Source organism: Oncorhynchus kisutch, linkage group LG19, assembly GCF_002021735.2.
Source record: "Oncorhynchus kisutch isolate 150728-3 linkage group LG19, Okis_V2, whole genome shotgun sequence".
Classification (NCBI taxonomy): Eukaryota; Metazoa; Chordata; class Actinopteri; order Salmoniformes; family Salmonidae; genus Oncorhynchus; species Oncorhynchus kisutch.
Genome location: NC_034192.2, coordinates 18,903,664 through 18,930,359, shown reverse-complemented (window position 1 = coordinate 18,930,359; position 26,696 = coordinate 18,903,664). Strand labels below are relative to the sequence as shown.

The following is a 26,696-nucleotide window of genomic DNA, read 5'->3' as shown; positions in this document are numbered from 1 at the left end:
GTGTAATGTTTACGTCCAATGAACACCGATATGTCTTATCTATAATTTCTCTTCGTATGACAAGAATTGAACAGGATATGCCAGTAGATTTTCGATGTGATTTTTGACGATGACTGCTTGTCTAGCTTGCTAGCTAAGTCCAATCAAAGCTATGGTAGATATAGCGTGATTTGAAGTCATTTTATATGTTGCCAATGAGCCTTCTTGGATGGGCACTTCTAATGTAACTCTATTGAATCACCCAAGGGGCTTGAATTTTTGAGCTCACTGTAGATTTTGCGTTGATGTAGTGTGCCCATGAGTGACAGAACACTGAGCCAATCATGCCGCAACTAGAGAACATTACTAACCCCTATGCTCAGTATTTTCCGTTGGCCGCCCCACCACCACAGAAAGCACTGAGCTGGTCTGAAACACCTGCATTTTGGAGCTGCCTTACTCAAGAAACCAAAAAAGAGACCATGTTTGTATGCGAATTTATTAACTCAATAACTTTTTGTTTTTACATTGTTGCAAACTGATATTTGACAGGTATTATTAACAAAATGAAATGCAAATAGGCAACAAAAATATATATTATTATTATTATATATACGGTCAAAAGTTTTAGAACACCTACTCATTCAAAGGTTTTTCTTTATTTTTACTTTTTTCTACATTGTAGAATAATAGTTAAGACATCAAAACTATGACATAACCAATATGGAATCATGTAGTAACCAAAAAACTGTTAAACAAATCAAAATATATGTTATATTTGAGATTCTTCAAAGTAGCCATATTTTGTCATAAAATGTATAAAGGTTGAGAACATTTGTGAAACAGCACAGTTGGAAATATATGGAAAATAGACATCAAACCTGGATGGTATTCAGAGATAGAGCTGAAGGGTGGGACTAAAAATAACAAAAAAAACAAGGTAACTAATGTAAAATATACTGTGTCAGTAAAATGTATATAGAATGTATATATGCAATATTAAAGCTGATCCACCCCACTTTAAAGATACTGTTTTATTTTTCATTAATGTTCATTAATCTTCTACTTTGACATTAAAGAGTATTTTGTGTAGATTTTTGACCCCAAAAATATTTAAATCATTTTAATCCCACTTTTTAGCACAATAAAATGTGGGAAAATTCAAGGGGTGTGTCACGCCCTGGCCTTAGTTATCTTTGTTTTCTTTATTATTTTGGTTAGGCCAGGGTGTGATATGGGTGATTTATGTGTTTTGTCTTGTCTAGGGGTTTATTAGATTAATGGGGTTGTGTTCAGTTTAGTTGTCTAGGAAAGTCTATGGTTGCCTAGAGTGGTTCTCAATCAGAGGCAGGTGTTTATCGTTGTCTCTGATTGGGAACCATATTTAGGCAGCCATATTCTTTGGGTATTTTGTGGGTGATTGTTTCCTGTCTTTGTGTTTTATGCACCAGTTAGGACTGTTTCGGGTTTCACGTTTATTGTTTTGTATCCTGTTCATTGTTGAGTTACCTTATTAAATTAACATGAACTCTAACCACTCTGCGTTTTGGTCCGCCTCTCCTTCCCAGGAAGAAAGCCGTGACAGGGTGTGAATACTTTCTGAAGGCACTTTATAGCACGTGCACACATGCATACTAACGTCACACACACCACATATGCTGCTCCTACTGTCTATCATCTATCCTGTTGCCTAGTTACTTCATCCCTACATACAGTATATGTACATAGCTAACCTCAATTACATTGTACATTGACGGTACTGGTACTCCCTGTATATATGTCCCATGTCACTTTTTTCTTTATTGTTCACTGTGCATTTATTCCTCGCGTTACTATTTACATGTTTTATTCTATATCTTTATCTTAACTCTGTATTGTTGGAAAAGGACCAATAAGTAAGGCTTTCACTGTTAGACTACAGCTATTGTTTACGAAGCGTGTGTCAAATAGAATGTGATTTGATTTGAGTGCCTGGACAGAAAATGTGCCCTGACCAAGCCCCTTCTCCTTTTCGATTTGCAGATATAAAATTATGCTGCACAGAAATTGCACTTTGGGGAGTATAAACATTTTGTGAATTTTAAAGTGACAGGATAGTTAGCAATCTGTCGATGGTTCCACTTAACCTTTCAATTGTCTTAGCATTGGGTAATTCTCTGAGATCTGCAATGGGTCTTCCGGAAAGTGTTTAGATGTTAAAGGCTAAGTGTTGATTTGGGTCGGGATTAGACTCAGTTTTTGATGGATTTCGTATTTTGACCCAGACTATGATGTTTTGTCCTGCTCTTTCTGCAGCTGGAGCGGAGCTTCAAGTTCATGAAGGAGACAGAGGATCAGCTAAGGATCATCCCCCAGTTCTGTTTCCCTGATGCTAAGGACTTGAAGCCAGTAGAGAACTACCCCAGGTCAGCAGGATCACACTCGTAATGCACTAATCTAATATAGCCTACATGTCTTTGTAATCATACACAGTTCTAATGTTTGACAAAAGCACTTTATAGATAGAATGTATTTAGCTATTTATTATGGATCTGGACCATACTTTACTCTTATTAACCTCATGAACCAAAATACTGACCTTGGAGACTATGTGGCCCAGTAAACATTACCCCATTGGGCCCATGTCGGTATTCAGTGGGCAAGGTGGGTACGGGCTAGCCCACAGCAATCCAACAACGTCCCAAACGGGCTAGCCCACAACAAGCCCAACACAGGCTAGCCTACACCAGCCAAACAAAGGTTATCCAACACCCATCCCACATCAGCGCAACATGGGCTAGCCTACACCAATCCCAAATCAGCCCAACACAGGCTAGCCTACACCAGCCCAATATGTGCTAGCCTACAACAGCCCAACACAGGCTAGCCAACCCCAACACAGGCTAGCCTACAACAGCCCAGCACAGGCTAGCCCATGCCAAGCCTTCAACAGCCCAACACATTTTAGCCCACACCAGCCCAACACAGGCTAGCCCATTACAGCTCAACACAGGCTAGCCCACTACAGCCCAACACAGGCCAGCCCACACCAAGCCCAATAGGGGCTAGCCCACACCAAGTGGCTCATTTCAATATTTGTCAGGCATGGTTAGCACACAATTATTTTCGGGGAAATTTATAGTACCTGTCCTGTGAAAATCTCACTTTTAAAAGTTCATATTATGTTAACTCATAACAAAATAATGTTGTTGACTCATCCTATACATCCTATGTATTTGTGGCCAAAGCTTACATTGGGAGGAGGGAAAAAAACACTTAAAAGATCTTAAACTTGTATGTCAAAGAGACCAATTAAAAATGCTTGCCATTTTGTCATAGATTAGCTGGCCAATCAGTGGTCTACTCACAGAAAAGCTGCTTTTCAACATGCTTAATTTTAATTTATTTCACTCATATTGTAATTAATTATTGGCCATATTTCATAAAAATCTTAAAACACTGAACAGTGACTTTGTGATCTGTTGTGTGATGAGGCATTTTGGGGGGATCTTGTGCACTGCCAATGATGAGGTCTATAAAATTACTTAAATAAGTGCCAAATGTGATATATGAGAAACTTAACAGTTTCTCTTGTAAAAATATATTTTGAAAGAAACATCTTGGTCATCCATGATCCCTTAAATACCTCTACGTCTTGACAATTATGCAATTTATGCATTGAAATAAAGTTTAATGAATTATAAATAAATATATTCCTATGAAATTGCAACAGCGTATCGGCCCAATATAGGCAGCTTACATGGGGCCAATATTTTTGTCCGCAATAGGCCCACATCGTTCTAATATGGACATGTTTGCTGGGAAAGGACAGGCTTATTTCAGGCAAAGTGAGGGCTGCCCTCATCAGATATGGGCTGGTCACACTGGGCCAATGCCTTGGGGGCCAACGTGGAGCTGTTGAGCAAAGGCACATTGGCCCAATATGGGGAGTCAGCATGGGGACAATATGTTTGCCTGCATTGGGCCCACATCATACCAATGTGAACATGTTTTCTGGGGGGTTTATATCACAATCCTGTAAGCATATTATACATACATTTATTGTATTTTATTTTTCCACAGTGAAATGTTCTCTTTTGTTTTGACTGGCGAAGATGGAAGCAGGAGGTTTGGATACTGTCGTCGTCTACTGGTACATTTTGCATGTATTCCTTCAGTACACATATACACTACTTGCCCAAAAGTGTGTGGACACCAGCTCATTGAACATCTAGGCTACCCTGGGGCGGCAGGGTAGCCTAGTGGTTAGAGCATTGGACTAGTAACCGGAAGGTTGCAAGTTCAAACCCCCGAGCTGACAAGGTACAAATCTGTCGTTCTGCCCCTGAACAGGCAGTTAACCCACTGTTCCTAGGCCGTCATTGAAAATAAGAATTTGTTCTTAACTGACTTGCCTAGTAAAATAAAGGTAAAATAAAATAAAAAATCTCATTCCAAAATCATGGGCATTAATATGGAGTTGGTCTGCCCCTCCACTTTTCTGGAAAGGCTTTCCACTAGATGTTGGAACATTGCTGCGGGAACTCGCTTCTATTTAGCTACAAGAGCATTATTGAGGTTGGGCGATTAGGCATGGGTCGCAGTGCATTTCGGGCAGGTAGCGTTCTCCTGGCATCCGCCAAACCCAGATTTGTCAGTTGGACTGCCAGACAGTGAAGCGTGAATCATCATTCAGAGAACGCGTTTCCACTGCTCCATAGTCCAATGGTGCTTTGCACCACTCCAGCCGACGCTTGGCATTGTCCACGGTGATATTAGGCTTGCTCGGCCATGGAAACCCATTTCATGAAGTTCCCAACAAACATTATTGTGCTTATGATGCTTCCAGAAAAAGTTTGGAACTTGGTAGTGAGTGTGGTAACAGATGATTTTTATGCGCCACGTGTTCAGCACTCGCTGATCCAATTCTATGAGCTTGTGTGGCCTACCACTTTGTGGCTGAGCTGGTGTTGCTCCTAGACATTTCCATTTCACAATAACAGCACTTACAGTTGACCGGGGAAGCTCTAGCAGAAATGTGATGAACTGACTTGTTGGAAAGGTGGCATCCTATGATGGTGCCACGATGAAAGTCACTCAGCTCTTCAGGCCATTTTACTGTCAATGTTTGTCTATGGAGATTGCATGGGGTGTGCTCGATTTGATACACCTGTCAGCGATGGGTGTGGCTGCAATAGCCAAATCCACTCATTTGAAGGGGTGTCCACATACTTTTGTGTATATCTATAGTGTACCATACAGACAGACAACCACTTCCTGTCGGTGACTGTCTATCTATGATGTCAGCTGAGTAAATAACCATGATACTGCAAATAGAGATGGACTGGTGGGAAACAGTTATTCCCTGAGATGGATTCAGCGGAAATATGTGTGTGTATGTGTGTGCTTATGCGTGTGCTTTACTGTGTGTATAGTGTTGTAGATGCTTGTGTGTTGTTATTTTTGTGAAAACATCCTCAGTCTCTTTCACCCTGCTGAAAAAAACAGCATAGACCAGCATACATTTCAAGCTGGTCAGTGCTGGTCTATGCTGGTTAGTGCTGTTCAGATGCTGGTCAAACTGGTATGACCAGCATGGTCTAACTGGTCACGCTGGTCTGATCAGCATGGTCTAGCTGGTTATGCTGGCAGACCGGCCTTCATTGTGTTTTCGCTGGTGACCAGCGTTTGTTGTGTTTTTGCTGGTGACCAGCCTTCGCTGTGTTCTCGCAGGTGACCAGCCTTTGCAACAACCAGCATCAAAACACATTATGCTGGCCAGCCAGAGTGGATTTTCACAAGCTACATTCAGAATAGAGAGCAATAGTAATAGCTTTTTGTTGTAGGCACTAACTCCGCCATGGCTTGTTGTCCAAAGTCTATGGAGAAATTAATGTTTTTTTCGTAGGGTTTTTGGAAAATAATATCTGTGGTAAACACAGTCTTAGGAGATCTTATGCGTTTTGTTCTATGAGATCATCTTCATCAGCTGACATCACTTCTTGTGAATTTTGAAGCATTTTTGTAATCAAAGCAAGCACATAAAGCACATAATGGCTTGAAAATTCATAACTGAACTGACTTGCCTAGTTAAATAAATAAAGGTGACTGATATTATTTATTATTTATTTATTTATTAGATTGAGCCTGTGTTAAAGGTGAACTGCACAGACTGATTCTGCATGTGTTCCGGTGCTCATTAAGAAATGCAGTGGCTATTACTGAAGCCCAAATGGGTTGTCTTTGGATTGTGGTTTAATGTGGGTGTTTCTTGGGTCTGTCTTTACCATTCAAGCACAACAAACAAACAAGGGCAGTAGTGAGTAACTTAGTGACAGCGAGGTAAGCTATGCTAGCTTTGTTATGGAGTTAAGTTTTGAAGTTGAGGACTTCTCGCCATCAGAAGATGTTATTGTTTTTAGCCAACCTGACAGCAGCTAGCTAGCTATATCTTGGGGATAGCTACAGCTGGCTAGCATATCTAGCTAGCTGATATTTCTCTGTCAAATCACAGTTATGCCAAGATAGCAAGAAGTACCAGCGTCTGGAATGTGTTTCATGAGACACTTGTTCTACAACACCTTGCTACTAAAGTAAAGTTTAGACATGTTACAGTTGAAACAATATCAACTGCCAACACAATATTCTACAACTGGCTAGTTACACTTTACCTATCAAATGAAAATAAGTTGTGGGTAGAGTACAACCATAGACAGAACAAGGGTTCTATCTGTGCTTATATTCTACACACAGTTAAAATACGTTTTGTGCACCAAATTGACCATGTTCTTTTTTAATCTTCAACATAGAAATGCTACCAAAAATAACTTACTGAAATTTGTTACAAATGACGGAGTCATCCATGATTCACCAAACTATATTTTGAAAGAGGAAGCAAAATTACTTTAAGCATATGTTTTTGTTTCAGACTCCTCCATCTCTACTAACCGAAGTTAATTGTATGGATTTCTTTTCTATTAATAATGTAAAACTAACAGCTGTACAGAAAGACTCAGGTAAAGGCCAAATTACAGATGAGGAACTTCTTGATGCAATAGCAAAAGTGTGCAAAGCTGTCATCAAGGCAGACTTTGAATAATCTAAAATCTAAAATATATTTTGATTTGTTTAGCACTTTTTTGGTTACAACATGATCCCATATGTGTTATTTCATAGTTCTGATGTCTTCACTATTATTCTACAATCTTGAACAGTAAAAATAAAACTTTTGTCTGGTACTGTATATCTTCCATTGCCGATACAGATACTGTAAGTATCAGCATTTTGTCTCCTGGTTGTCATCGCCTCATATGGTGTCCCATATAAGACAGTTCCCTGACATGTTCGAAGAATACACAGTGTCTAGTTTGGATGTTAAAAAAAATATATATTTCACCTTTATTTAACCAGGTAGGCTAGTTGAGAACAAGTTCTCATTCACAACTTTGACACAGCCAAGATAAAGCAAAGCAGTGCGACAAAAACAACAACACAGAGTTAGACATAAACAAACGTACAGTCAATAACACAATAGAAAAATCTATGTACGGTGAGTGCAAATGAAGAGTAGGGAGGTAAGGCAATATATAGGCCATGGAGGCGAAATAATTACAATTAGCATTAACACTGGAGTGATAGTTGTGCAAATGATGATGTGCAAGTAGAGACACTGGGGTGCAAAAGAGCAAACGGATAAGTAGCAATATGGGGATGAGGTAGTCGGGTGTGCTATTTACAGATTGGCTGTGTACAGGTACAGTGATCAGTAAGCTGCTCTGACAGCTGATGCTTAAAGATAGAGAGGGAGATATAAGACTCCAGCTTCAGTGATTTTTGCAATTCGTTCCAGTCATTGGCAGCAGAGAACTGGAAGGAAAGGCGGCTAAAGGAAGTATTGGCTTTTGGGGTGACCAGTGAAATATGCCTGCTGGAGTGCATGCTACGGGTGGGTGTTGCTATGGTGACCAGTGTGCTGAGATAAGGCGGGGCTTTACCTAGCATAGACTTATAGATGACTTGGAGCCAGTGAGTTTGGCGACGAGTATGTAGTGAGGGCCAAGCCAACGAGAGCATACATGTTGCAGTGGTGGGTAGTATATGGGGCTTTGGTGATAGACTACATCCAATTTGCTGAGTAGAGCATTGGATGCTATTTTGTAAATGTAAATGACATCGCCGAAGTCAAGGATCAGTAGGATGGTCAGTATTACGAGGGTATGTTTGGCAGCATGAATGAAGGAGGCTTTGTTGAGAAATAGGAATCCGATTCTAGATTTAATTTTGGATTGGAGATGCTTAATGTGAGTCTGGAAGGAGAGTTTACAGTCTAACCAGACACCTAGGTATTTGTAGTTGTCCACATGTCAGAACCGTCCAGAGTAGTGATGCTGGTCGGGCGGGAGGGTGCGGGACGCAATCGGTTGAGGAGCATGCACTTAGTTGGAGGCCTCAGAAAGATTGTTGTATGGCATTGAAGCTGGTTGAAGGTTTGTTAGCACAGTGTCCAAAGAAGGGCCAGAAGTATACAGAATGGTGTCGTCTGCGTAGAGGTGGATCAGAGAATCACCAGCAGCAAGAGTGACATCATTGATATATATATACAGAGAAAAGAGTCGGCCTAAGAATTGAACCCTGTGGCACCCCCATAGAGACTGCCAGAGGTCCGGACAACAGGCCCTCCGATTTGACACACTGAACGCTATCTGAGAAGTAGTTGGTGAACCCTGGGCTACCCTGGGGCGGCAGGGTAGCCTAGTGGTTAGAGCATTGGACTAGTAACCGGAAGGTTGTGAGTTCAAAGTAAAAATAAGAATATGAACAGAATATAAATGGCAGTAAAAATAGAATCACTAACATTCTGAGGAAACAAAGTAATAAATCACGCAAATATAGCCATAGAAAAGCAAAGTCGAGCAGGAACCGACAAGACGCATGCTCTCCTCAGCGCCGCCATTGTTCGTTCCACTTTTGTCTTTCTTGTAACAATGGTAAGCACTCCTTCACCCATTGTTTCCAGAATAGATTGGCCAAGTACTGAACTTGTCTCCACCTTCTCCTGGTGTAAAGTAGAGCACTTTTCTCACCAGATGAAGAAGACGCTCCCACATTCCACGATGATGAAAACCAGCAGGAGTGTTGAGGTTCCACTTTATTCCACTTGATAGCAAGACACTCTATCTTGCTGTGGTCCAGAGCGGCCAGTGCTTCTCTGAGCTCTCTTTCAGCTTCAATGAAATTTGTACCATTATTTGTGACACTACCTTATGTGAGACACTTGACTTTGGCGACACATGGCTCTTCGCACAACGTTAATACAGGAATTGGTGTCCAATAACGAACTTCAGGGTTTATTGCTCTGCCTGCCATGCAAGTGAAAATGATACCATATCTTTTGACCATATATTAATAATTCACCTGACTGTAAGGTGTGCGCAACCGGTAGCAGGGAAGTCAGACGCCGGAGAGCAGAACTAGGTAATAGCCGGAGCAGTTTAATAGCAAAACCAATGGCATAAAAATAACAAGACATGGGTACAAAACCCGTCGCGCACCAGTCAACACGTGCACAAGCACTTACAATAAACAATTCCACACAAAGACATGGGGGGAACAGAGGGTTAAATACACAACAAGTAATTGAGGGAATTGAAACCAGGTTTGAGGAAAAACAAGACAAAACACATGGAAAATTAAAAGTGGATCGATGATGGCTAGAAGACCGGCAACGCCGACAGCCGAGCTCCGCCCGAACATGGACAGGACCCGACTTCGGCGGAAGTCGTGACACTGACATCAGAGTGCTCAGCTGAACACTGTATATTGGAAACACTCGGTTTGTTACTTTAACTAAATGATAACCCATCTTTGTTAAACATAAATTCCAAACTTGTTTCTGCACAGATTCCTCAACACGGTTAGCGTTTTACAGCTAGGACCTACTATTTATTTTCCCAGAATCCTGCTTAAAGGACAGGTTAAAGCCTGCTTGAAAGAGCCACTAAGCTGCTAACATTAGCGATCAAGCTAACAAAGTTAGTCCCAGACGAGTTTTCCAATGGAGCCCTCTTTTTCTGGAGAGGTAAACAAATGGTTAAAGCGCTGTAGGAGCTGTATCTACTACGCTTTGTTTTGAGATAAACTGGATCACTCAGAGTTCCAATGCAGCAATTGTTTGCTTGCCGAGGATTATAGACTTGAGGGTGGCTTCCTTGATCACGCAGGTAACGCATGGTAGAATGTTTACCTTTTCTATACCGGTGGTTGGACGGTGTTCACATGTTGGATGAATCTCTGTCTTGACATTTGGCATTATCCAACTGGCCGGTGTTGCCCGGAGTTTGTTCGCCAGGGGAGCCATCTCCAAAACACGTTTTATAAGGAGGATGGGATCCACCCAAATCATGTGTGTTCTTGGATCCTTTCACAGCATTAATAGGCTGCGTTGAGACTGACTTATCTATGACCCAACCATAGCTCATTTAATCCCTGCCATTGTGTCGCTAAGCTGTCATAATGACTAGCACTATGTAGTACTCCCATGGTCTGTTCTGGACTTGTGGACTGAAGAGACCTCTGGTGGCATGTCTTGTAAGGTATGCATGGGTGTCTGACCTGTGTGCTAGTCGTTTAAACAGACAGCTCTGTGTAGTAGTCAATTTCTTTTTTTTTTTGCAATTTCCCTAAATCCCTCTTTGTGGCACCTGACCATTTGACTGAATCCATAATAAATACAAAAACCCCACATTTGTGAAATGAGGACTGTCAGGACAACAATTCTTTATTTTGGCAAATCTGCCATATTCTGTTCTCCAAACTTCCCGTGGTGATGCCGTCAGATGACACGATCAGAAATAACTTTTCTGCAGGCAGAGTTGGCCCTCATAATACAATACTTCTTTAGAAGTGCAGATAATGTGGTTTCTTCCAGCATGTCCCAGCTGCTTGTGAATGCGCTGTAGGAATCTTTCTCTCTGACTGAAACTAAAGAGTAATAGACCACCCAATGCAGCTCTGACCTTCTGTTTCTACTTTGACTGACTGTACTTGGGAGTCACCAGCAGAGGTCAGTATTTAGTATTTTTTATTTTCCTTCTGAGCTATAGAAGAGTATCTCTGAGTTTAAGAAACCAAGCAACTGAGGCTTTGAGACATAGTTAATCAGTCGATTAGTTGCGCTCTGAGTCCTTTACAACAACATTCACCGTCAGGCCCCTTTTAATCTCTGGATCATCTGACGGGATTGAATGGGGTTCCAAAGCAGGCTTTGGCCATTCCTCCTCTGACTTTAAGAGAAAGTCTGGGCCCTCTATCCATCTTTTACAAGCCAGAAAGCTGTCAGCCTACAACCCTCTGGAAGCCTCATAAGCAGAATTCTACTTGATGCTGATATATCTCCACTAAGACATTTTTGTGGCTTCTCTTAAGGCTGCTACTTGGTTAGCCACAAAGTTGTGAAATCGTCTCTTCTCACTTTCAATGTCCAAAACCTTGACTGTCCCAGTTGAAGTGACAACTATTTCCTCAACATTCTGTCGACTTGAACCGCCAACACAGCAGCCGTGAGAATGGTAGTCTGCTTCAAGGGAGACTCGCTTTTCCCAGCATGAATGAAAGATGTACCGGTTTCTTGTTAACCCTGCTGAAAAAAAACAGCATAGGCTAGTGAACAGTCTTTGTTGTGTTTTTGCTGGTGACCATAGGGGTATATTATGTACTGGGTTTGAGGAGTTAGTGGTAACTTTTTTGTCAGTGCTGAGTTCAATTAAGGATAACTGGTCATACGAAAGTGGCTCACCTTTTAGCCAGGTACATTTCTATGACAACAAATCCTTCAGAACTAAGCTGGTTGCTAACTCAAGTGTGTCTGGGCCACAAGTTGAGGATCAATGAAATCAGATACAATCTTTGCAAGAGGAAAGGTGTCATCATCCCCTTCACTGGACACACTCATTTCAAGATGGTGGCAAGCACTTATTTTTTTGTCTGATCTGTGTTTGTAGCTGAAAAGTTGTGTGGATTTTTGTCTCCATTTACCTTCATTTCATCTTTCTGTGAACACATTGGACAATAGTGCAATATTGCATATAGAGTTAAGGAAACATACAAAACAGGTCTGTGAAACTTTTGAGGCCTACTTGGATATACCTGGGCACCCTACACTGCACTGGGGCATTATCTGAGCAGATGCCTAACTACTGCTGCTTTCATCCTTCCAAACAGACTTTTTCCAGATTGGTGGCTACCACCTTAAGAGGCTAAAGTGAACGTTTCACATACGACGAGTGTCCGTGCCGGTGTAGTAGGATTTGATCTTGGTCTTGTATTGAAACTTTTCCTGTTTTTATGGTTTGTCGGAGGGCGTAGCGGGATTTCTTAAAAGCGTCAAGATTAGTGTCCCACTCATTGAAAGAAGCAGCTCTAGCCTGTAGCTCAGTGATGATATTGGCTGTAATCCATGGGTTTTTGCTTGTAATTAGGTATCAGGAGGATAGAATTATGGACAGATTTGCCAAATGAAGGGTGAGGAAGAGCTTTGTATGTTTCTCTGTGTGTGGAATAAAGGTGATCTATAGTTTTTTTTGCCTCTAGTTGAACAGGTGACATGCTGGTAGAAATGAGGTAAAACAGATTTCAGTTTTCTTGCATTAATGTCACTGGCCACTAGGAGCACCACCTCTGAGTGAGCATTGTCTTGTTTTCGTAAGTGTTTTGACGCCGACAGATGGCAGCATCGCGACTAGCTCTTAGGAAACTTTGCTGTTATTTTATGTAAAACAAATTTACATTTATTAATTCAGGAAATGTTTTGTCATTACATACAGCCGGGAAGAACTATTGGATATTAGAGCGGCGGTAACTCACCAGTTCTTCCAGCATTATGACCAGGAATACGACTTCCCAGGAGCAGATCCTTCGTTCACTCTCCCCAGAGCAATTTAACTTATTCCAGAGGCCGACCCAAAACAAAAATCCAGCACGATTCTCAGTACATCACACAGACGGGAATAAATATCTCTCCGGTAAGCAGAAGGGTGGAGGGGTATGCTTCATGATTAACGACTCATGGTGTATTTCTAGGAACATACAGAAACTCAAGTCTTGTTGTTCACCTGACCTAGAATACCTCACAATTAAATGCAGACAGTATGATCTCCCAAGGGATTTCTCTCCGTCATCGCCACGGCCGTTTACTTCAAGCAGAAACCTCAATGGCCCTCGAACTTCACTGGACATTATGCAAACTGGAAACAACATATCCTGAGGCTGCATTTATTGTATCTGGGGATTTTAACCTCTCTGGTACAAGTGGGTCGCTAGCCTCCCAACTCGACAACAGCCAGTGAAATTGCAGGGAGCACAATGCACGCTCTCAAAACCAAGACGAAAATTCAAAAAAGTACAATAAAAGATAGTAGAAACGTGTCAAATGATGTTTAAACTCAAACCTCAGGTGGTTTTTGTCATAAATAATAAATAATATTTCAACCGGACAAAAGCTTCGTCAATGGAAAAGGTAAACAAGAAATGCGCGCTCCCGATCACGTGCTTGTTTCATGTCTGGAAATTTCGACTGTCCTCTCATTGAAAGCGGTGTATCTCCCTCATTTTTCAGAGTAAAAGCCTGAAATAATGCCTAAAGACTGGTCACATGTTGAGGAAGCCATAGAGATTGTGAACTGGGTCCTAAGTCTTTGTATGGTGGATAGGCTTTCAATGGAAAAACAGCCTTTCAAAATAATAGTACCTCCTGGTTGAATTTTCCTCGGGTTTTCGCCTGCCATGTCAGTTCTGTTATACTCGCGGTCATTATTTTAACAGTTTTGGGAACTTTAGAGTGTTTTCTATCCAAATCTAATAATTATATATGTATACCCTAGCTTATGGGCCTGAGTAGCAGGCAGTTTAATTTGGGCACTCTTTTCATCCAAAAAGTTATATCAACATATCAACGGTCATACTTGCACCATTAAGACTCTTGACCATTGCTATTCAAACTTTCGGAATGCTTACAAGTCCTTCACCCGCCCTTCTTTCGGCAAATCTGACCACGACTCCATCTTGCTCCTCCCGTCCTCAATGCAGAAACTCAAGTGCTTCGTGCTATTCAATGCTGGTCTGACCAATCGGAATCCACGCTTCAGGATTGTTTTGATCACATGGACTGGGATATGTTCCGAGTAATCTAGACGCATACACGGATACGGTGACTGAGTTCATAAGGAAGTGTATAGAAGATGTAGTACCCACTGTGACTATTCAAACCTACCCTAACCAGAAACCGTGGTTAAAGGAAAACCAGACACTTCCCCGAGACCACCGTCTTGCTTCCGGACAGGCTAAACACATTCTTTGCATGCTTTGAGGATAACACAGTGCCACTGACGCAGCCCGCTACCAAGGACTGTGGGCTCTCCTTCTCCGTGGCCGACGTGAGTGAAACATTTAAACGTGTTAACCCTTGCACGCGTACTCCGAGCAGCGTACTCCGAGCATGCTCAGACCAGCTGGTTTGTTTACGGGCATATTCAATCTCTCCCTATCCCAGTGTGCTGTACATGTTTCAAGATGGTCACCATTGTTCCTGTACCCTAGAAGGCAAAGGTAACTGAATTCAATGACTATCGCCCCATAGCACTCACCTCTGTCATCATGAAATGCTTTGAGAGACTCGTCAAGGATCATATCAACTCTACCTTACCTGCCACCCTAGACCCACTTCAATTTGCCGCCCCAATAAATCCACAGACGATGCAATCAGCATCGCTCTGCACACTGCCCTATCACATCTGGACAAGATGAAAACCTATGTAAGAATGCTGTTCATTGACTACAGCTCAGCATTCAACACCATAGTACCCTCAACTCATCATTAAGCTTGAGGCCCTGGGTCTGAACCCCGCCTAGTGCAACTGGGTCCTGGACTTCCTGATGGGCCGCCTCCAGGTGGTGAAGGTAGGAAACATCACCTCTGCTGATCCTCAACACTGGGTCCTAACAAGGGTGCGTGCACAGCCCCCTCCTGTACTCCCTGTTCACCCATGACTGCATGTCCAACTCAATCGTCAAGTTTGCAGACGACACAACAATGGTAGGCTTGGTTAGCAATGATGACGAGACAGGGCTCGGAGATTGGTGCCTGGATAACAACCTCTCACTCAACGTCAACAAAACAAAGGAGATGGTCGTGGACTTCAGGAAAGGGCAGAGGGCGCACACCCCAATCTAGATTGATGGGACCCCAGTGGAGAAGGTGGAATGCTTCAAGTTCCTTCGCATATACATCACTGACAAACTGAAATTGACCACCCACACAGACAGTGTGGTAAAGGCGCAACAGAGTCTGTTCAACCTCAGGAGGCAATTTGGCTTGTCACCTAAAACCCTCACAAATGTTTACAGATGCACAATTGAAAGCCCCTGTCGGCATGTATCACCGCCTTTTATGGCAACTGCACCGCCCACAACCGCAAGGTCTCTCTGGAGAGAGAGAGTGGTGCAAACTACCCGCCATCCAGGAAACCTACAGCACCCGATGTCACAGGAAGGCCAAAAAGATCATCATGGACATCAACCACCCGAGCCACTGCCTGTTCACCCCGCAATCATCCAGAAGACAAGGTCAGTACAGGTGCATCAAAACTGGGACCGAGAGACTGAAAAACAGCTTCTCTCAAGGCAATCAGACTGTTAAACAGCCATCTCTAGCACATTAGAGGCTGCTGCCTATAGGCATAGACTAGGAATCACTGGCCACTGTAAGGAATGGAACACTAGTCACTAATAATGTTTACATATCTGGCATAACTCATCTCATATGTGTATGTACTGTATTCTATACTATTCTACGGTATCTTAGTCACTTAATGTTTACTCATCTCATGTGTATGTACTGTTTTCTATACTATTCTACTGTATCTTAGTCCGTTCCTCTCTGACCATGATCATCCATATGTATATGGACTTAATTCATTCCTACTTAGATTTGTGTGTATTGGGTATATGTTGTGTAATTTATTGGCTATGACTTGTTAGATATTACTGCACTGTCTTCTCTGTTGGAATCGCCAGTCCATCTGCTGGCGAGTCAGTTCATCAGAGAGTCTCTGGCTAACTTCCCCAGAAGTTACAATGTCTTTCGTAGTTGTCACTTTCTCAGCAGCTCTGGATACTGTCTGTTGTAATGGATATGTCAGGCGTACAGATGGTTGTTGCATAGAATAGATGCTTCCGTGGTTGTCAGTATTCTCATACTAGATTTACGTAATTTCCAGCTGCAGACTAGTAATTCTATGTATAGAATTTGTTATTTCTCTGTAGTGATTGATAGTCTCAGAGTTTAACCATTTCCAGCCATGTAGCCAACACTACACACTGTCTGGTCTCCTGGGCCTATAGCGTTGTAGTTCTTAACCATTTCAACATATTTTCTGGTCTTCTACACCATTTGAGACATCCGGCTTATCGTGTGTCCCTTTGACATGAAATGTACATTTCATCATGGGTGGTTTTATACTCTAGAGTAGAAAAGGGTGGTTCCTTGATGCCTGATGTATTGTCTGGCTCATGGGGGTGTGGCCACTGACCAGTTCAACTTTATATGAAAATCCATACTCTCATTTAGAAGGTTAACATCATATTACATCTTTTCACAAATAGTTGAATGTTTAATAACATACGTTTCACAATATTTCGATGTAAACCACATAATTAAGAAGTGTATACAACCAAAGACACAGTAATGAGTGTTTCCTGTCCATCATGAGATTGCCAAATGAAACAAACTCATCATGACTGTCCCATAAGGGTCCAATATTGTTTACTTTTTCAAACATTTGATGTCCAAGGGTCTTTCTGTGTTCCACAGTTTACATTCCAATCTCAAATACTACAGAGCATAGAGGCAGCGGATTTTATGATTGTCATAAAACAGCAGACTTCCTGCTCTCCCCCTCTACGAGAGAGCATGCTGTAGAGCGGACCCACTGTAACCTGATAATTCAGATCGTCACAGGAGAGTTATGACAAAGGCTACAAAAAATATAGACAAACTCTTTGGTAAATAGTGTGGTCTACAGCTTATCATGAGATATTCTAACTCAGGCGAGCAGAACTTCCAGACTTAATATTAGAGATTGCGCACCAGTTGCTGTTAACAAAGTGACACACACACCCTCTTGAACTTCCCAGACGCAGCCGTTCTGTCCTGCCGATGTATAGAATTAGCAGCTAGATTTATATTTACCATGTCCTTTTTCAGCTACGACTCTGAAAAACACTTTGCTAGGATAGTCTCGAATTGAGCTCTTTCAGTTGATTCTCAAGTGATTGTACATTCGCCAATAGAACGGAGGGTACAGGCGATTTATCCACTCACCAAAGTAGTCTCATCAGGTATCCCGCACTCAGGCCTCTGTAGTGTTGTCTCCTCCTTCTTTGAGTGTCAGAGAATTGGGCCGCGATAATCAATATGTCATTCGCCTCCGACAAATTGAGGTTATTGATAGCTATTCTGATGTCCAGAAGATCTTTTCGGTCATGCAATAGAGAGTATGTGTGGAAATATTATATATGGTTCTATGTAGAACCCTTCTTGCTTTCCAAAGAATCCATTGTGCCTTCAAAGAATCATCAAAGAACTCTTTCCTACAAAAACAGCTCATATGATGTTAAAGGCTCTAGGTAGAAACCTTTGCCTTACAAATAATTATTCTCTTCCAAAAGGGTTTCTTCAGATCCAAACGGTTCTTTGTAGATGCTGGGGATTTTACAGCAGGAACACGGCTTAGTTTTTCCTAGAGGGGCTATGACAAAGCATTAAAATATCCTCCTCTCGTCTCTCAGCCCAGTGGGAAAGGAAAGCGTCTCCCTGAAGTCTACTGCATCGTCAGCCACCTGGGATGCTTCCACCTCTTCTCCAAGGTATAGTGTACTGTACTTCAGCCTCCTGGTTGTCACCTCTCATCCTGTTTCCCATCAAGCCCAGGATTCGTGCTGGCAACTCTTCCATTGCTGGCCCATCTCTCAAACCTCTAGGCTACCTGCTGATCTCTCTGTCCTGCCGTGTGTGTGTGTGTGTGTCAGGTCCTGGATGAGGTGGAGAGGAGGAGAGCCCTGTCTCCAGCCCTGGTCCAGCCCTTCATGAGGGCCATTATGGAAGCTCCATTCCCTGCTCCTGGCAGACCCATCACCATTAAAACCTTCCTGCCCGGATCTGGTACTGAGGTAGCTCCTTGATTTTACGTTAGTCTCCAAAGAAGACTTCTAATAATATTACATACAGATGCCATGCAAAGTGTTTGAGTTGAAGTGTTCTATACTGCATCAGTTTTGTATTACTTAGTAAAATATGTCTCACTCTCCATTCACTTTGTCTCTCTCTCCTCTTCTCATTATCTTTCTTTCCATGTCACTCCCTGTCTGTTTCTCACTCCCCCCTTCTTTCTACCCACCAATCCACCTGTCTCAGGTAATGGAGCTATGTCGTCCGTCTGACTCTCGTCTGGAGCATGTGGACTTTGAGTGTCTCTTCTCCTGTCTGAGTCTGCGTCTGCTACTCAGGGTCTTTGGTTCTCTCCTGCTGGAACGTAGGGTCATCTTCACTGCAGACAAACTCAGGTGTGATGCCATTAGCCTGGTAGGCTACTCAGCTACTGTATGGCAAAGTGAATAGGTAGAAATCAAAACAATTTGAGGTATTATTTGACAATTATATTTTATTTCAAAGCATCCCCAAAGAGGGTAGTGAAGCTGGGACTGTGGATTTTATAGCTGAGAGGAAAAACACAAGACAGAATAAACAGAGAAAATAAAATAGTGGCTCAGCCTCATGGTTCAAATGTTTTTCTTCAATGTGACAGGGAGATAATGAGTGATGCCTGCTGTTGTGTTGATTCTGTCCCTTTTAGAAACGGTTTATTTCTCTTTGGAAATAGCCTGTGAGAGCCAGAGATTAATAGGGTCACTGGGGTCAGTGTAGTAGAGAAGAAGTACGCAGAATGGAATGACACAGTTGTCCTAGAGCTGGTTTCCGCAACTGGCAGCCCACGGGTGATTATGGTACAAAATTTGACATTGATGGACATAAAAGACTGTAAAAATAAAAGCAAATCAGCTTGAAGTGATTTTATTTGAGGAAATCTGTTCCAAAGTATTCCCACTCATAATAGAGAGATATACACTGAGTATACCATACATTGCACACACACCCCCACACACCCTTTTTGCCCTCAGAACAGACACAATTCATCGGGGCATGGATTGTACAAGGTGTCGAAAGTGTTCCACAAGGATGTTGGCCCATGTTGAATCCAATGCTTCCCACAGTTGTGTCAAGTTGGCTGGATGTCCTTTGGGTGGTGGACCATTCTTGATACACACGGGAAACTGTTGACCATTAAAAACCCAGCAGGGTTACAGTTCTTGACACAAACTGTTGCGCCTGGTTTGTCTTGCCCACACACCCTCTGAAAGGCATATATACACAATCCATCTCAGGGCTTAAAAATCCTTCCTTAACCTGTCTTCTCCACTTCATCTACACTGTTTGAAGTGGATTTAACAAGTGCCATCACCTGGATTCAACTGGTCAGTCTATGTCATGGAAAGAGCAGGTGTTTTGTATACTCAGTGTACGTGATCGTATACAAATGTAAGCAAGTTTGAAATGATTGGGTTTTAGTCAAATGTTATATCTGCTTGGGCTACTTGTGGTCAATTTCCAGTTGACATATTATTTGTAATTATGTTCAGGCCCTGACCATCCGCTCAAAATCAAATCAAATGTCATTGGTTACATACACATATTTAGCAGATGCTATTGCAGGTGTAGGGAAATGTATGTGTTCCTAGCTCCAACAGTGCAGTAGTATCTAACAATTCACAACAATATACACACATCTAAAAGTAAAAGAATGGAATTAAGAAATACAGTGGGGAGAACAAGTATTTGATACACTGCTGATTTTGCAGATTTTCCTACTTACAAAGCATGTAGAGGTCTGTAATTTTTATCATAGGTACACTTCAACTGTGAAGTGGGAGGCTGAGCAAGTTTGCACGTCGGCATGAAGAACGAGAGCCCAAAGTCCTTGGTAGCGGACCACGTCGGTGGCACTGTGTTATCCTCAAAGCAGGCGAAGGTGTTCAGCTTGTCCAGGGGCAAGACGTCGGTGTCTGCGACGCAGCTGGTTTCCAATTTGTAATCCGTGATTGTCTGTAGACCCTGCCACATACGTCTCGTATCTGAGCTGTTGAATTACGACTCCATTTTGTCTCTGTACTGACGTAATGCCTGTTTGATTGTCTTACGGAGGGAATAATTACACTGTTTGTATTCAACCACATTCCCAGTTACCTTGCCGTGGTTAAATGCTGTGGTTCACACTTTCAGTTTTCCGCGAATGCTGGTCAGACCAGCGTTGAATAGACCTTAGCACGGGTACTTCCTGTTCGAGATTCTGCCTATAGGAAGGGTGGAGCAGAATGGAGTCGTGATCTGATTTGCCGAAGGGTGGGCAGGGGAGGGCCTTGTAGCCATCCTGGAAGGGAAAGTAACAATGGTCAAGAGTTTTTGTAGTGCGAGTACTACAGGCAACGTGTTGATAGAACTTCAACAGTGTTTCCCAGCTACAAGAAATAAATATTTGACACCACACTTTCTCACTAGTGGTGAAAATACTCATACAAACTTTTTAAAGAGCAACTGATGGCAATAAACATCTTCTCTGGTACAAAATGGCCTATGTGTCATCAATATGAGTCATTAGAATGTATTCTAGTGTCAAAATTGACTAAAAAGTTTAAATATATAAAACAGATTTGCGAGATATTTAGGAGAGAAAAAAATTGTCACAGAATGAAGGGTAACCATTTAAGTTTATTTGGGGTTGTTTTTTTCCAATCCTGCTCACATACCCGCAGCACCCAATTTAATCATCAATTTGGAATGCAGCTGCATGCGACCCGAACGTATTGCCCATGGTCAATTTGGTTTGACATAATCTATATGGGGCTAGTTACGGACCATCAGTACATTACACAATGTACATGGGACAATATTTTTCAATGTCAATAGCTCCAGATTTCAATGACTTAACCTCAAACCAAATATAAATTTAAATTTAATGACCCTGTTTTAGTGTGCAGCAAAGAATACAGCGAGTATATCATCAAACCTGTTGTGATTCAACTTGGAGGATAACTAGCTAACTGTTTGAACTTGAATCACTTACCATTTCTCTTCTCTGCAGTACTCTGTCTCAGTGCTGCCATGCGGTGGTGGCTCTACTCTACCCGTTCACCTGGCAGCACACCTACATCCCCGTACTGCCCCCTGCCATGCTGGACATAGTGTGTACCCCCACCCCCTTCATCGTAGGGCTACTGTCCAGCTCACTCCCTCAGCTCACAGAGCTACCCCTAGAGGAGGTGAGAATACAACCCCTGTCTGGTGGTCGAAACTCAACAGGAGAATATATGTACTGTAGATATGTTTTGATGGCCAGGACTCACACACTCTGTCTGCCTTCCCTACTCTCCAGGTTCTGGTGGTTGACCTTGGAAACAGTCGCTTCCTCAGACAGGTACTGTTTCTTCACTGATTACCCTGAAAGACACAAATTTAGCCTAGTTCTGGACTCAAATGCAGCTTCATTGAGTACACTTCATCTATGTCTATGATATTTAGCTAATCATGTATACTGTATTTCTCTTGAATTCCCATGTCAGCTGGATGATGAGGACACTATCCTGCCTTCTAAACTCCAGTCAGCCCTAGAGACAGTCCTGGAGAGGAGGAGAGAACTGGCGTCAGAGCGAGGAGGAGACGGTCCTAATGGTACAATTATACTGTTGTGATAACTCACGCAACTGCTGCAGTAGAGAACCAGAGAGAAAATTGACTCCTTTGATTACTTGTGATTGGCCGACAACAACAACAACAAGCTACACATGACATTTTTGTGAAAAACCTGAGCAGCAGCATTATATGGCACTAGCCTCTGGCTCTGTGTGCCGTGGCAAACAAGTTAGGAGATCAATGGAAGATGAACTAAAATGACGTAATTAAAGTTAATGAGAAAAGGATAGGCTACAATGACCAAGAGCCAACAGGTAGGCTGCTACTTAATACTCTGAATGGAGTTGTTGTAATTGTGTAGGATGGGGAAAGAGCAGCCTCAGTTAGCCTACCCTGCTAGCTAGGTAGCTAGGTTACGTAGCTTTTCTTCTGGGTTTGACGCAGTCAAAACAGTTACTATGGAATCAGATTGATGATAAATAACCTAGAAGTTAGCAGCTAGAAGTTGGTAACTAGTGTGATTCAGCTTGGTTGCTGTCTCTCTTCCTCCTCCAAGCTGCCTGCACCTCACACTACTTACACACACTGCATATGCACAGTGCCTCGCCCGCCTGCTGCTAGAATTCCTCTCTCCCTTGGCTCTCGGCTTGTGCATTAACAGCTTAAGTTAATAGCCTACCTTAACTTCAATTGAACGCTGAGTCTCAAATAGCCGACTGTCCCTTTGAATAGCCGGGCAATGGTACACATTTCAGCAAATAAACGCCTCTTTCAAATAAATGCCGGCAAGTAAGAACTGCTGAAATGCACAGTCAAAGAGGAGAATAATTATTCTGTCAAGGAAACTTATTTTTCCTTCTCGAAATAGAGGCATACTAAGACAAAAGAAATGTGACCGTGTGTAAATGCATGTGCAGCAAATGTTAGTCCTCTGTGGCTCAGTTAGTAGAGCATGGTGCTAGCAATTTCAGGACCAGTAAAAAAATGTATCCACTCTGCTGAATGACAAAAATGTAAATGAAAAATTTATTAAAATTCTGGAATGAAACAATTAAGTATGCAAATTTGCTAAACCTGTGTGCATTAAGGATATAGATGCCTGGCTCAAATAGAAGCGTGTCTCTAAGTGCCTGTTGTGTTTGGTGATTTAAGCAAATAAACACCAGGCAATTAATACAAGTTTTATTGTCGGTAAAAATGGACTTTTCCTCTGGTTCCCTCACTTGGATGGCTCAGATCAGGTCTGGGCCTGACCGGGTCTATACAGGGCTGGGTCTGGTTGTCCTCAGTGCCATTTGGACCGGGTCTCCATGTTTATTTATTCAGGTAGGGTCCGTGGAGGACATCCCCGGGTCCATCTCGGAACTGGAGTAACTTTTTAGACCCTCGAGATCATTAGTTTGAGGGAGACAGACCAGTGTTTGGACTGTAGCAATTTTGACTCTCTCTCTCACTCTCTCACACAGACTCTGGCCACCTCAGCACCGTTGTGTCCGAGGCCTTTGTGCGTTTCTTTGTAGAACTCGTCAGCCACTATCCACTCTTCATCACCCAAAGGGACGTTGAGGCCTCCTCTCCCATCCCTTCTTCTTTCCAACGCGAGTCCTTCCGTAAGTCTGTCTCGTCTAAGAGTATGAGACAGTTCCTGGAGGTCTTCATGGAGACACAGATGTTTGGACTGTTCATCCAGGAGAGAGAGCACCACAGACAGGCACTGAGAGGTACGGGTCAAAGTTCAGATTCAAAGCTTTATTGTCCAACTTTGTATAACACAAAGTTTGTTTGTTTTTCTACAGGACTGTTTGAGGTGAGGGTGCACGAGTATTTGGATTCAATTCATGGTAATGAGCATCGCAGGGTTAACAAGTTCCTCAAAGGACTGGGTAAGGATTACAACATTACATAGGAGAGTATGAACTGAGTGTTAATGGAGTCTGAGAAGACAAGCTGGTGCTCATATTGTTTAAGTATGTACCTGTGCTTAAAGCTGGCATGTTTTTTGTTGTTTTTGTACCTCCAGGAAATAAAATGAAATTCCTGTCCAAAAAGTGATCCCCTCTCGATCGATAATCTGTTAAACCAGTAGCCTACATGCAGATGAAGATGGGACTGGACACATTAATGACTGAAGAACCAAGAGACCGACTGACAATGAGTTTATTGTGACTGAGGCTATGTCTAGACTTGACAGTTAATGCAGTTTTTTGTATTCTGATCATGGAGTTCTGATCATGGAATTTTGAATAAATAATTACATTTTATATAATTGTATTTAACCAGGGAAAAACGCATTGAGACCTAGGTCTCATTTGCACATGTGCCCTGGTAACAATACAGAACACCAAATTTAATAAATATAAAATATTATATAAACAATCAAACTAAAACAAACACATTTATATATTTTAAAAAATCCCCAGCCTTTCTCCTAAATTGACCCAGAGACAACAGCACATTCAAATGATTATTCCACATGATAGGGGCCTGGTAGGAAAAGGCAGATTTACCCAACTCTATGGATACACGTGGAGTCTCCATCAGTAACCAACCCTGTGATCTAATGTTGTAATCCGCATTTCTATATTTCAACAATGCTGTTAAGTAAATTGGTAGTTTTATTGAGTAAGGCTTCATAAATAAAAACAGAATTATGAAGTGACCTATGTGTTTTTAGCTAGGTCCAACCAACATAATGATAAAGGATGCAGTGGTCAGTGTCAAAACTGTCAGATGTTATAAAACAAAGTGTGCTATGATAAATTGTGTCCAAGGGCTTCAAAACACTGGAAGCAGCATTCATGTATTTAATATCACCATAATCTAAAACAGGAATAAATGTAGCCTGAATTATCTGTTTTCTACTACTTAAATGAAAGGCTGGCCCTATTCCTATTAAGCCCAACTTAATTATTAATTTATTGACAAACTCGTCAACATGCTTTTTAAAAGATAGCATGCATCTACACCTACATTTAAATGTGTCTACTGTGTCCACACTTTGTTCTGGCTTGCATTTATGAGGACAGCAAACACGTTCCTCAAACGCTATAAACATATTTCCTCCAACATTATAATGAAAAGGTAGCCATCTCTGAACACAATCAGACCACCTGTCTTTTCAATCCGATCCTCATATTCTGATAGCAGAAGTCGCATGTAAGTGTCAAGTGTAGACATGCCCTCAGGGACACATGAAGCCTGCAGTGTGTACATGATAGACCCAACAGAGAGAATCCTGTATACTGGGAGACTGTACAGCACAGCCTGTAGAGAGACTGGTATTGTACTATATAGTGTACTTATCCAGTCTAAATTATCCAAACTGCATTTGAGGCCACATGAGGGCAGTAGTTCATTTTATTTTAACATGTATAATGTAATTGCTATGAGTGTGTCTGATTTGATGAATACAGATATTTGCCCTGACCATTGTTCTTGTGAATGAGACTCTGGCCAGGATGCAATCAGATTGAGCGTTTGCCAGCATTGACCGATATCCGCTTAGCAAATGTATTGGTGGTGTTGGAGGTGTAACTGCAGTATGAGCTGACATATTCGTGAGCGGCTGCTCTTGTGTGTCACAAACCACTCCGTTATTTATTATACCTATTGCGTTAGAAGTTCAAAACTGCGCTAGAAAGTGAAGGCTCTATCGATCTTCGAAATAATGACTCTCAAATGTCAAACCATTGATGTTAGGCTAATGCATGTTAATTTGGATGGGGGGGATGTATGCCTATCAATATATATTTTGTGTTTGAACTTGTAAAGTGGCTGTATGGGATTTGTCGGATTATAGTCAGGTGTGGTTTCATTGCATCCAATGGCAGTCTGCAATAAAGTAACGCAATAAACTGCTTGTGGATTTGACAGCTCTAACGCAATTCCAGCTCAGATACCGTCAAAACAACTCTATGCGGATGTCAAGCTGATTGAAACCTGCCCTCTGACTGGATAATTATTAGCGGACAAAACCAACAGCTTTTGTTTCCCTTGAATTCCTTTGTTTATTTCAGTGTTGTGTACAATAAATGTTAGTACATTGAGGGTCTAAAAAACGGACAACTTAAAATGTACTGTATGAAGTCGAAGATGCATACTCATTCCTAGCATGCATGTTTGTCAGCCTACATATTCAAAAGGCTACCTAGGATAAGGGAAGGTGCTGGGGATAGGTGATCGTGATAGGTATATCTTGATTTTATTCTCCGGCCAAAAAACGGACACGCCAACATACAGGGCGCATAGAACAGACCAGCCCAAAACCAGGACCAAACAGTCCGGAGAATACACACATGAAAACCAAAATCCAACAGAGTAACAAAAAACAATCCCGCACAAAACAAGGGCGGGACAACCTACTACATATAGGGCAGCTAATTAAACTAAAATACACACAGGTGAAACTAATAAGACAAAACCAACAGACAAACGAAAAAGGGATCGGTAGCGGCTAGTACGACGGTGACGACGACCGCCGAGCACCGAGCCGAGCAGGCAGGGGAGCCAACTTCGGCGGAAGTCGTGACACATGTCTACATGTATGACATTCCTGTAAAAAACTGAGCTGGTATTCACCCTTGACATGTATGATATTCCTTTTTTACCATTCATTTGTAACATTGGAACGGAATTGAAAAGTTTTAAAAAAGAAAGCGGGCTGTAAGCAACAAGGGCCACCAACTCGGTGCTATACAAAGCACACTATTACAGCCCATTCAAAGCACATTACAAAGGCATCCTATGCTGCTCCTGACATACCATAGATTTTCCACAGCCAAACTTTATTTCCAGAGTAAAGTCATAGGGTGCGGGAGAGCCCTTCTCCAAAGTTGTGCACTATGAGGAGAATAGGGTGCCATTCGGTATGCAGATTACTTAATTACTTGATTTAAGGGAGGTAGGGAAGATAACTAATCTGCAACTACTGTATCATCAATCA

General features: G+C 42.0%; 1 protein-coding gene across 2 annotated transcripts in view; it reads left to right on the top strand.

Moving 5' to 3' along the window:
* LOC109865055 (DENN domain-containing protein 2A) overlaps positions 1 to 25,845 on the top strand; it is a 43,465-nt gene extending 17,620 nt beyond the window's left edge. Inside the window, exons 10-20 of one of the 2 annotated variants that reach the window (XM_020453175.2) lie at positions 2,275 to 2,384; positions 4,042 to 4,111; positions 17,800 to 17,877; positions 18,040 to 18,180; positions 18,425 to 18,573; positions 21,207 to 21,384; positions 21,498 to 21,539; positions 21,685 to 21,793; positions 23,221 to 23,475; positions 23,551 to 23,637; positions 23,775 to 25,845. In XM_020453175.2, coding sequence (XP_020308764.1) covers positions 2,275 to 2,384; positions 4,042 to 4,111; positions 17,800 to 17,877; positions 18,040 to 18,180; positions 18,425 to 18,573; positions 21,207 to 21,384; positions 21,498 to 21,539; positions 21,685 to 21,793; positions 23,221 to 23,475; positions 23,551 to 23,637; positions 23,775 to 23,806 — 1,251 coding nt within the window. In that variant the 3' untranslated portion in view covers positions 23,807 to 25,845. Of the gene's footprint in view, positions 1 to 2,274; positions 2,385 to 4,041; positions 4,112 to 17,799; positions 17,878 to 18,039; positions 18,181 to 18,424; positions 18,574 to 21,206; positions 21,385 to 21,497; positions 21,540 to 21,684; positions 21,794 to 23,220; positions 23,638 to 23,774 lie in introns of both variants that reach the window. The other variant, XM_031798131.1, reaches the window with a different exon arrangement.
* Positions 25,846 to 26,696: the final 851 nt, after the last annotated feature.